This window comes from Strix aluco, chromosome 19, assembly GCF_031877795.1.
Source record: "Strix aluco isolate bStrAlu1 chromosome 19, bStrAlu1.hap1, whole genome shotgun sequence".
Lineage (NCBI taxonomy): Eukaryota > Metazoa > Chordata > Aves > Strigiformes > Strigidae > Strix > Strix aluco.
Genome location: NC_133949.1, coordinates 4,987,555 through 5,000,232, shown reverse-complemented (window position 1 = coordinate 5,000,232; position 12,678 = coordinate 4,987,555). Strand labels below are relative to the sequence as shown.

At 46.9% G+C, this 12,678-nt stretch overlaps 1 protein-coding gene across 3 annotated transcripts in view; it reads right to left on the bottom strand.

The window, feature by feature from the left end:
- The window catches only part of CALN1 (calneuron 1), a 130,006-nt gene that overhangs the window by 57,622 nt on the left and 59,706 nt on the right, over window positions 1-12,678 (bottom strand). For all 3 annotated transcript variants that reach the window (XR_012625751.1, XM_074845330.1, XM_074845329.1), the window contains exon 4: window positions 4,474-4,586. Coding sequence is in view for 2 of the 3 variants with exons in the window: in XM_074845330.1 (XP_074701431.1) it covers window positions 4,474-4,586 (113 nt within the window). In the remaining variant the exon portion in view is untranslated. The remainder of the gene's footprint in view (window positions 1-4,473; window positions 4,587-12,678) is intronic.

Below are 12,678 nucleotides of genomic sequence, written 5' to 3'. Positions count from 1 at the left end.
AAATGTTCACCACACAAAGTATTGACTTTTCAGAATAATCTCATCAGTGCTCCTGGGTACAGAGTTTATTCTGCATCCAATGCAGATGCAGCCCTGCTGTTTAAGCATTCAAACTTGGTCTGATTTCAAAAAGCATTTTATTCAAGACAGAGAGGTTTATTTTAATTAAAATCCTATAATCCAAGATATTTATAACCTCTGTTCCTGTTGCTTACCCCCAGGGATTGGGGATCCTCTACACTACAGCCTACGCAAACTATTGAACACTTGCACCTGAAGGTCTTTGCACTTAGAAACAATCTGGGCAAAAACTGTAAATGAATATGAAATCCCAGTTTCTCCCCTCTCTTTTTCATCCCTCTCTCTGGTTTAGAATGGCAGTGCACAGTGGACAGATTTGAAGTCTGTTTACCAAAAAAAAGAAGCTAATATTTACCCGTAGTGATGTTTGTCTTTTCTGTAATGCTCTTGATCTAAATCGCTTTACAGACCTGAATGGCCATGCATTGGAAATGCCTCTAAACTCACTTGTACAAAACACAGCCCTCAGTGTGTAACTGGAACCAGACTCATATTCCCTGAGCTCTGGGGAAAAAAAAAAGAATTCTCATGCCTGAAAATCGATCGAGTAGCATCTTTCTGACCATGAAACAGCTACTGCATCACTGCAAAAACACTGCTGGACACACTAAAGAAAAACAGCTTCAGGACAAAGTGTGAACACCAGCAGGAGCAGCTCAGAGAAGGTGGGCAAAGGAAGGTGAGCAATAGGTGGCCACTCTTTGAAAAATACAGAGGGAAAAAGATGGAGAGGGAAGGGGGCAGACACCCTGCGAGGGACCATAGGAGGTCTAACACCCCTGCGCAGGGCCAGGCTCACTTCTTCCCACTGGCTTCCAAAACAGGGTTCAACAGGTACTCCCAAAATCTCATCTATGCTCTCATTTTTTTCACATTTTGAATGCAGACTCTGTGGAAGCAGCCAAAGGGGATGTTTGCATCCTTGCTGCAAGCTTGCCATGGTGGGTCTGTCCCAAACCAGGGACAACGGGGCTTCACTGGGTGCTTCCAGCCTTAAAACTCCTCCTGACCCTGATCCTGCACACTGAGGACTGGCCAATGGTTTCCAGGCAGTTGTGTGTTTAAGAAAAAATATTTAAGACTATTTAAGACTGTCTTAAACATTTAAGACAGTTAGAGATGTCCATGAATGAACATGTTACTTCCATTTGCACACAGTTGGCAAGAGGGTGAGAAAACCATTTGGAAACAGAGCAGGAGGCACCTGGGGATGTTCTGCGCAAAACAGCGCTTGGTGTGTGCTGCATCTCACTCAGGAAAGACAGAATGTTTGAGGTGGAGAAGAGTCCATGCTTCCTCAGCTCTCCTGATATCATTAGTCTATATTGACTCTGCCTGAAATAGTATTTGCAGGGATGATTTTTCCCTCCCCCTAAATACCTCCTGACCCGGCTGAGGGACCGCAGAGAGCCGTTCTAACTGGAGCAGAACTGATCGCTGCTACCTGAGAAAGCAGGAGTCAGCCGCCCTAAACACACACTGATACGACTAAATTTAAAGCCCACATGGGAAATCGAGGAGAGAAAATACATCTGAGAGACCTTCTGTGTCTCTGCTATCTGCCAACGCCCAGGTCTCAGCTAAATCCTGCTTCTCCCAGGCTGACCATCGCTCTTTAGGTAACACATGTGATAGGAGGGATGTACCCTTTCCCTATTATTTCAAGCCTGCCTCTTCCACGCATGATCCCTCTATCTCCTCCCTGTTCTTCTACTGCTTCTACCCGCACCCCATCTCCTGCAGCCCCACTGCTGTTGTTGTAAGATCCTTCCCCTCTGCAGCTTCTGCCATCTGGAACCGCCTTCCTGTATCCCACCAACTCACTCCTAGCTTCATCTGTAAATGCATCTCCAGGCCCTCGCCTGTTCCTTTGAATTCCTCTCTCCTTCTGCTGCTGTTTATTATTTAACTCTGTCATTGCATTATTTAAAGCGTTATTAAGGCACACTTGGAACAGAGCATGCACAGAAGTGGCACAGTATAGGAAGCTGGACCCTTGGCAAAAAAACCTGGAGAGCCAAAATCGTGACAGTTGGGGGGAAGCTGTTTGGATGGAAAAGAGGGGAAGGCACTTTCTGGATGCCAACATGGATTTTCTCTCCCCTTGGGACTGATATAAGAGCCTCTTCGAGATGACTGTTGCTGCCTGCTGCATGGTAGCACTGCCCAGCCAGCTGACACCAAGGCAGAATTGTCCCTTCTTGTCCCACCCTTGCTTCCCTTGTCACCCAGCACCAGTCACAACCACAGGCTTGTGGGCACTATCCCCTCCTTAAAATCATTCCTTGGGGATGACTGCAGGGCTAAAGTGCTCTATCAGCAACACAAACTCACCCCTTCTCCCTGCCATTCTTTTCCAGCAAATGTGAAAATTGCACATCAGGGGGATATGGGGAACACAGCCAAGCCCCGATTCCAGAAAGGGCTTTGTTTCAAATCAGACGTAATCCCGCTGGAGATAATGCAGATGCATTAATGCTTTGCTTAAAGATGAGGTGACTATGGCCCTGCAGAGGGCTTGGGTAAAGCCAGGTAGGAATGGACAAAGGGATCCCTTTCCCTGAATGACACTTCCCTATGTGGCTAATTCCCTGCTTTTTCTTTTGGAATAAGCAGCAAAACTATTGCATTCTTCATGAGCTCTCATACCCCAGGAGAAATGAAATGTGAGATCAAGCCTTCTCTTCAAGGGCTTTGAAAGCCAGGAAAGTGCTATGTAAAGAGATGTATTTTTACCCTTACAAGACCATAAACTTTTTCTTCCGAGGCCCTGGAGCACTTGTGCAATTCAGTCAAAGCTTTGTTGCCTGCAGACAACCCCCAGGGCTGTCCCTTCCCTCTGCGGGGCGGTTACCTGAAGTCTCTGCACTCTTCACTCGTCCCAGCACAGCCCAGGGGGTACAAGGGCCATGGTCCCTGATGCATGAAAGAGCAAGGCAAAATCTGAGTCCAGGAGTCCTGCTGCTCTAAAACCAGAGCACACGTCCTCCCTTCCTTGCTTCTCCGAGCAAAGCCACTGCAGGCATTTACATGGGCTGACAGGTCCCTAAATGGTGGTGGACTAACCTGTGAGCTGAATTTTAGGGAGGGCTCCAGACTTCTCTGCTACCCCATCAAAGAGCTCAGCTCATGAACTTGATTTTCCCAACGGGTATTTTTGCTTCCTGAATGGCCCCGGTGAGGCCAGTCTCACCGGTGGGTCTGGAAGGCACCAATGGCTCGGTGGGATGGGATGGCGCTTCCTCCTCTCCCCATTGCTCACGTGCTGGGAGGAGCTTGCAAGGTGCAATGAGTGTTAAAGCATTCGTGAGTCTCACAATCCTGCCCTTCGTGGTGTGCGTTTAGCTCTTGCATCTCCACAGATACGCCACAAATGATTGTGGCTTCACCAACACCAAACACTTGATTTGATGACAAAATACTAGAATCCAGACCAGGATTTCCAGTGTTATTTCCATCACATGCCAGGAGGCCAGGAACAAGTTTTTAAAAGGCTTTTAAAAGACTTTTACAAAGCTCCACCCAGTTCAGTCTGGACAGTGTTGGAGGGTAGTAAAAGAAGACAGAAATGCTTATATCCAGGTTTGACTCTTTTGATTTACATAAACTTGGTAACAGCTAAAGTTTATTAGCAAGCAAAGGCTGTTGGATGATCAATGAAACGAGCAGTAATCTCACAGAAAGCCACACATTTAATCCATTGGCAAGAAATATGCAGCACTGTGTTTTGGGAGAATTTTAATCCCCACCACTACAGCCTGGACCGTCCTTGCTTTTCCAGGAAGGTCTAACGCTGTTTAAAATCACACTGCATGACAGACGTAAGGCAGCTCCGGCTGCCAGACCTGCCGTCCCCCCGATGCCTGAAACCAGCAGGACCAAACCACCCAAGGGCAGCACCATGGGTAAACCTTGCACTGGCACAACACAGTTATCCTCAGTCTTGGACCTGAATTAACTGGAGAAGCATTGATCAGACATGACCTGCACAGCACACCTCGCTCTGCTCTGCCACAGCCAAGGGACATTGAACAGTGGCACATTTCTGAGAGCAGCCAGACAGGTTCAAGGCTCCCAACTCAAAAGACTCATCGAGAAAAATGTTTTTGTCTTCCAAAAATGAATTCCAAAAATCTCCCAGACATGTTGCACAAATAACTGGGTGCTCTGTTGTGTTCAGCTGCAGTTCATCCACAGTAAGTGCTTTCCCTTCCTCCTGCACAGGGCTTGGCTGAGAGCAGGTCCCTCCAGCAATGCAGGATGGCAAGACGGACCCCAGTAGCCTTTACACAAGCATTCACACTTAGAAAAACATCTTGTCCTCCTCAAAAAATCGATTCTGGAAGCTATTGATAGTTGGCTAAAGTTGCCTTTAAAAAAATGACCACTTACCTGCCAGAATATGCTGTCTATTGTATTTCCCAGAAAGCCATCTCTCCCTTCTGATGATACTAGCTTAGGTCCCAGAATAGTCATAAATTCATCAAAATCCACCTGGCCATCCCCTGGAATGAAAGAAAAAGATCAATGTTTTCACTGAAGTACCACTCAGTGCCAATGTCCAACATGCTGCTCTGGGCTCGCTGCATATCATGGACCCGTCATGGCACCTCCTGCATCAGCTTCATGGTACCTGCAGACCCAAATTTGTTGATATCCCAATGAATGTTCCATGTTGTGGCATACGTACACCTGGAGACAGAACCAGGCAATGCACAAATAGAGATGAACAGGTCGTTCTTCAGCCCTGGAGAGTTTCTAGGCAAGTCACTTCTTATAAAAAACCAATTCTGGCAGGAGGACAGCAGCCCTTAGCACGGCCTGGGCTCTTCCTCTCTACAGACCTGCCAAACAGCCAGGTCTCTGCAAAGCTTTTACAGGGCCAACCCCATCCTCCAGAGGAAGGGAGTACACACAGAGGGAAGAGCCAGACTATTGCGAATCCACAAGGCATTTCATTTCAGCTTTTCATCAGCATCCGTCTCTTAAAAGCCCTGTGTGCTCAGCATGCAGAGCAGGCAGTGTAGACACAGCTTCAGTGCCATTAGCAGGAAGAGGAGACAGCTCCTGCCATTAATGAACTGAGTCTATGCAGTCCCAAGCCCCTGCAGTATATTGTATGTTTTGAAAATGAGGCACATGGCTGTTTGAAGCATGTCTGAGCATTGTATTAAATGTTATTTTTCCCTCAGAGAACTTCAGCAATGCTTAAAGAAAATGGCAAAAAAAACGGATATTCATGCCTGTTGAAGGATCTTAAAAAGACCTGCTTCTCTGAACAGGGTAGCTAAATGTCTATATGCCTCTCCTTTGTCTGTAAGTCCATAAACATCCTCCTACATATTATTAGGCCAATTGATATGGGTGGATATATTAACCCTCCTTCAAGTCTGGAAACAGAATCAGCAGCTGTTAAGACTTTTTGGTTGATTTTTATTCAATTCAGCTGGAACTGACTGCATCCACCTCTCCATGTAGTTGCTGTTGCTAAATTATTAGGTGTAAGAAGTGTCTAAACCCATCAGACTAAAGCAGATCAATGCAAGGGCTACTATTAAAATGTCACTACTGACTGCAGTACCTGCAGCAGCCCTGCGTGACAGCTTTACCACGTGCACTCCATGCTGCTGCTATCTGTCCTTTTTATTATATTTCATATGTTTGATCTGAGCATATGCACCACTGATTGAAATCTCTCCATGTCCTTATCTTCACAGAAACAAAATGTGAAAATAAGCAGAATCAAAACGCTCGTTTGCCAGAATAGTGAACTCTATTCACTAGGCTCTCGCTGTAATTTCTTGAAGACAAGAGTGAATATCCTAGGGGTGAGCCAGTGACGGAGGCTCTGAAAAGAAAACCAGCAGGGATTCGTAATAGCTTTGATCCTGAAACATGCAAGAAGAGCCCATCCAACTGCAAAAGTTGCTCACACCTTCAGGGATCAGCACACGCCGAAGGGTTTTGCAGGGCTGGAATGGGCTGAGCACTTGCAGGATGGAGTTCATTTCTGGGACAGCTTATTAAGCAGAAAAGGAAAGGGGTGGGCACCCTATCACTTGGAAAGTCATTCTTTAAAACATTTATGGTCTACGAGAAAATGCGTTCCTTCTGCTTCCCCATGGGAAGCATTGTTTTATGACATCAAGTCGGATTGTATCAGTCACAGCACGTTGGATCACATTGGGGAAGGTAATGCAAGGTGACAGTGGATTCGGGGCGATTTACATCGCAGTACATCACTTCAAGGGAAAGGCAGTAACGAAACCATACACTATGATGCAAATCAGGTTAAAGAAATTAGCCAGATTATCAAGGAAACAATTTGCATTTTAAAGAGATTCTAGTACCTGCCCAGGCATATATTTGGTCTATCCATATGTGACCCCAAAATATTGAGTTATTCAATTTGCATTTTCTACAGTGTTGTCTCATTCACAGAGGAGAGTCAGGACTTAGTCCTACACATGAGAAAGTGGGTGCCAGGACCCCTGGGGTCTGTGTCTGAATCGGAACAAGACTCTGGGCAAACCCTTGCTTGTGACTTCCCTGTGCCTTTGCCAGGGATCATAACTAACTTCACAGGGTTTAATTATCAGCTTAATTATAGCATTTTGCACAACCTCAGAAGAAAGATGCCATTACAAAATGCATTATCCCCTTATTGACTGCTTTTTCAATTAAAACTGTTGGAAGGAAACTAGACCCCAAAACATTTTGCCTGATTGAAATATTCCTTTAACATTCACTTGAAGCTGTAGAAAACAAACCTTCCTGCCATCAAGATCTCAGGAGACTGCAGCATCATAATATCAGGAAAGAGAACTCACAACTTTGGCTGAAAATTCCTTTTACAGTATTGAACAGCTGGGGGAGAAATATTATAAAAAACAATGCATAGGCTCTAAGACGCACCCAGTGCAACTCTGCATGGTTGCACGGTGAAAATACACGGGGTTGCTCTCCACAATCATGGCATAACCAGGTAGTGCCCAACACCCACATCACGCGTAGGATCTACAAGCATTCAGGCTACCCATCAGATCCTGGGATCACTCAGCTTGAAATTTTGTGTTGGGTACAGTCAAAAGACGCCTTCCTCCTCCTCCGAGCCATAGTCACGTACACAGCGTTCTACAAGCTGATGTGCGATGCACACATCAAGCATCTGTTCGAGAATCTGCACTGGAGGCAAATCAAACACCGCATCCATCCCCATGTTTGGCTCTGCTGTGCCTACAGATGTGCTCCTCACCCAAGAGTAGTTGATATTCAGAGCGAGTGATGTGCGGCTTATCCAGAAATTAACTTTTAGTTGGGTTTAAGGGATGGGAAGAAAGGGAGGAAAATTCCAGGCTGGAGCACGTGTGCTGTCTATGCTCCTCTCACCTTCCCTTGCTCCTTTCCACAAGCCATCCAGCAAGCCCCGATCAACACTGCTATCAGCTGTGATCACACAGACCCAATCCCTCGCCTGAAGGGAATCCCTGATGTGAAGTCCCAGATTGATGAAGGCACTCACACATTGCAATAACTTGTTCACAAACTGGGAGAGCAGGGAAACCTTGAGGCATGGCGGTGCGGGTCAGCTGGGGCAGGAGAAGACTGTCAGGTGGCAAGGTGAGTGAGGACCAGAGGGGTTCCAGGCAGGATGCGACCCCATCCCCAAGTTACCACCCATCAGCCAAGGAATGGTCACTGCTTGTGTGGATGATCTTAGCAAAACACCAGAGCTGAGCTTAACCCCTGGTTTTAAACCACCTAAAACATTTATTTGTTTACTTACAGTTATGCCCTAACATTTCTCTCCCCCATAATGCTTCCTCTTAATCCTGGCATTAATGCCAAAGAGTCAGAAGGGGTTTAGCAATCATGTGGCTGAACCTCGCATGACTAAAACTATGACTCAGAACATCACTGGCCACATCATCAGAGACAAATCAGATCTGCTCATCATTACTAGTCCGCTAGCATCAGCTGGGTGTTAAGTGCTTCCAGATACCCACAAAGATTTGCTCCCTGCAAGACACTGCCTCAGTTCTGACAAAAACCAGGCAAAGGTGATAATAAAAAGGAATAGAAACTAGATGCACTGTCAACAGCCCCCAGAGCAATCGTGTGAGCCTGGCTAATTGCTCCATTGTGGAAAGAGGATGCTGAAGGCACCCAGCAACATCTTTGGGTCTTCTGGGAACCTTTTCAGTGCCCAAAGTGCACGCGTGGCCAACAAGGGGTCCTGGACCTATCAAAGTCACAACGTGCACTGTTCACTCACTGGGTACAGAAAGACTTTGGGGATAATTTCAGTTTGAAGACCCCCAGCATCAACATTTGCCATGCTGTGAGCTCAGTTTGGCTGTCATCATGGAGCTCCACAGAGCTACAGCAGGGAATCGTTGGGCCCCACATCATGTTCAACATCCACTTATGCCAAGCACACCAAAGACGATGGAGCAGCAGCTAAAAGCAGCATGGAGCTGGGAAACCAAGCTCTTTTCCAGCTGGGACTGCAGTCCAAGGAAATTTGCTTTGGACCTGACTGCCCCAAGGAAGGGGTGTCTGCACCTCTGAAAATGTCCATTAGGTCTTCTAAATAAACCAATGGGGTGTAGAAAAAGGATAAGCACTAATGATTCAACATATTGAGGAGACTGTAAAATACCACTGCTCTCCCAGGGAGCAAACGCTGGGTTGGACATGCATGTCAGGCGGAGCTGAGGGAGTCTCTAGCACTTTTGAAGGGGGATTTACTCTCCTAAGCTACTTGTCTTCAACCCCAATTCATTCATATTGGGGTTGTGCTTCCAGATCCCCAGGTCAAAGACGTTTCAAAGTGTGATTAGTCACCCTGCTGGAGGTGCTGTGCTTCACTGGTGTATAAGAGCCGAGCACAGAAAATCACAACCTCCTCTCTAAGCTGATGGGCTTTCAGCTCCAGCACAAGGATTTCATCTTCACCCAGCGCCCTTGACTTTAATGAAGGGGAGAAGGCAAGGTTGCTTCTACTGGAGGATGTTTAGAAGGAAACACGCGTTTGAGGGCAGGCAGAGCTCTGCTGTCACCTTGTCAGGTCACCAAGGAGGGCAATCGCAGCATGAAATACCCCCGGCTGTACTCTTACAGCAAGCCAAGCTATACCCGTGTGGCCTGAGCCCCATCCTGCCTTTCTCTTGGTGCATTTGCCCTGATCCCACAGGATCTACCACAGCAGTGGTTTGCCCAGGTTGGATGTGCCAGGTAGGGAGAGTGCAGCAGACCACCCTCAAACCATGCAGGTCCTGTAATAGGAGAGAAGAATCAGGCTGCGCTGGGATGGCAAATCCCCATGTCCCAGGTAGCAGCAGCCTGTGCGTGGGCTCTTGCAAACTCTCCTGCCAGAGCTCTCCTGCTTTGAAGAAATAATTAAATGCTCAGAGGAGCAGTAGCGTGAACCCATCCCACCCTCCATCCCGTGGGAGAGCCTCAACCCTCAGCCTTTAGTCAACCGCTGTCTGTCCAAAAGTCTCCCATCGGAGTAGCTCCCTTGGAGGGCGTAATTAAATATTCATTGGGCTGGAGAAAGACAGAGCGGGAGAGGGAAAGAAAAAGAGAGGGAGAAAATAGGCATGGATTGCATCGCCTATACCCAAGGGCAGAACAGAGACTTACACCTGCTTTTCAGAGCCTTGTGCATTAAACAGGGAGCCTGGATAATCTGTCCTCACTGCTTCCTAAATAAGTCTTTTCCCTGGCCAGTCTCAGGATAATCCGTTTCTCCCTCCTGCTTAAAAGTTTCTTGACATGGCACTAAAATGAGGCACACATTTAAACAGAGATGAGGATCTGCTGTGTGTAGACTGATAAGTATTCACACTTTTCTTTCCCTCGAGTTTGACCTCCAGAGTGCAGCTAGGTGATATATTTAAAGTTAATGAGCTAGTCTTTTGCAGCTTGGGTCCCAGGCACACACAACACTCCTGTTTATTTTTATTCTCTTAATAGCTAGCTGCAGTGACTCTGTCCCCGTCTGTGTCATTGTTTGTGGCCATAAAGTAACCTGTGCAGTAATAATACAGTCTGGTGAAGGCTGTTGCTGCTGTGCCTTGAAATGATGCAGAGGATGTGCACAGAAAGTCTCCAGCCACAGAATAATTCCCAGATGAGCATTTTGGTTTCAGAGATTTTAAGGTCAGAGGAGAACAGTCTGTTCACCAGCCTGACCCTGACCCTTTCCCCAGCACGACCCAGAGACTTTCTGCCTAATTACAGCCTCAACCCATAATTTCAATGGGAACTAGGGAAAGTCTTTCATAAAACTTTCAACTTTGAAAATAGTTTTAATTATAGACATCCATTAAATTGGCTGAAATGAAGAGATAAAGCTCCACTACAGTGCTGACACAGCTGTTTTGCAGTGGGGAAACTGAGGCACAGAGCATCACCTTCCCAAACGTTACCAAAACGGAGGCTGCCAGCAGAGCTGGGTGCTGGACCTTCCCTGCCTGCCTACATGGTGATCCACAGGCATGGGACATGCAACCAGTCCCCAGGATGGAGAAAGACAACAACAAGCATCTCCTGTTTCCAAAGAGTTTGCATCTCCCTTGGGAGCTTCTGCCCCAGAGACATCTGCAGAGGGTCTCTGATATTCCCTAACAAGGCATACAAGTAAAAAATACAATTTCTCCTTTCTCTTGCTCCTTGGGAACAGTGGGAGCATACCCATCAGCCACTCTTTTACTGTTCACCAGCTCTGCCATACATCCCACAGCTTTAGTGACTTTGTGGAGGAAAAACATCACTGGAGTTGAAGGAACGGGTGAAACATCTTCCCTGGATCCCACTCTCTCCCTTAAGGGCACCTCCATGTCCTGCAGTTTTAGGAGAGGTTGCGTGGAGCTGGCTGCTCTCGTTCAGTGACAACCACACATATTGTACAGACACATGTTCCTGGAGGAGGAAATTTCCATGGGGTCTGAAAGGCTCAACAGAGCCCAGAAAGATGGAGGCAGTGGTGCATCCATCCGACACTGAGAAAAGGACCTTGAGAGTTACTCATTTTGACAGCCCGTTGGCTCGTCTTGCAAGGAAGAGGAGATGGCTGCAGAGGACTTGTTTGCTTCCCCATTAAAAAAAAAAAATCTATTAACTCCACATGTTTGCCCAAGGGGAGCTTGTCCAGGAGCTGACCTGCAAGACAGTGATTGAAGAGAACTGGGGGCTCTGCCTCTGCGGCGCCAGGTGTGACGAGTCCCATGCACTAAACCAAGCAGGATGCTGTCAGTGCTTGGCTAGAAGAAAAGTCCAACAAAAACAGTGACTGCAATGAAAAAAAAAACCATCCACACCTGCCAAGCTGCATGCCCGCTTCACGCCAGCCCCAGGAAGCCACAGGATGCCCCAATTCCCATCCCTGTGACCAGCTGTCTTGCAGGGAAAGGCACTGCAGAGCCTGCTGAGCGTGTCCCCAGCACGGCTGCTGCGAGCCCCCCCTCCATCCCCTCCACCTCACGTCCCCCCCGGATCCTCTCCCCTGTGCAAAGGCACCTGGCACATAAAACCAAGAGGGCTCATTTTGCAGGTCTTTGCAGAACTCTTGTACCTTGCAAGTTGAAACCAGTCGACCCCTTTGTCAAATGGATCATGAGGAGCAAAATCACATCCTGACTATCCAGGACTTATTATTTTCACTTCCCAGGCCCTGGGAATAGCAGCAGAGCTCTGTGTGCAGCTATCAGACAGCTCGGCACAACTTGGAGACGGCCAGCAAGTCACAGGCTCATTAAAACAGAGGAATATGTGTGTTCCCTGTGGCATACGCATTCTGTGAAACCAAAATCATAATACCAGGAACACTGCATTTTAAGGAATAAATAAAATTAAACAAGGATGCAAGCCAATTACAAGGCACTCCTGCAGGAGACCGATCACAGATCACATGCGGTGCTTTGCAGAGGACTCTGCCCCACTGGAGCGCAGGGTGGACAGGTTCCAGGGAGGGAGTTGCAATCCAGTGTTTCCTCTTGTCCTATCTATGCAACACAGCTGCACTGAGCCATCCAGGCACTGCACCGAAGACAGAATTGTATATTACTTATGAATCTCTTCCCGGTACTGAGCTGCAAATCTGACTGGCTTCACCAGCAACAATAATTACTCTTCATTCTTTGCAGCGAGAACACATAATATGATAATCTCCATTTTACAAATCGGAGCAGACACGAAGAAAGTGGCCTCTATAAATAAAGACAAGTCTCATCAAATCCATCTCACCGACCGAGTTTCTCAGCTCAGCAACACACTTTGAAGGACAACTATGCTAAAATGTTGCTAGATCATTTCTCACACACAAAAATCAGAGGCCTTTGAATAGAGAGGAAAAACCCAAAGTCTGCAACAACCTGTCCATGCTTTTCCTATTAACTCTACATTTTAAACACAGAAACTGTTTCTGGTCCAGCTCCAGCAGCCCGGGGTATTTTACACAGTTTCATGTTGAAATGTTGAAACACAAGGAATTATCCATGGCAGTAAAGGAGGGGGAAAAAAAAAAAACAAAGAAAAGAAGAGGGGGAGAGACAAAAGACAGAGATAAAATGTTTTCAGCTTGTGAATATC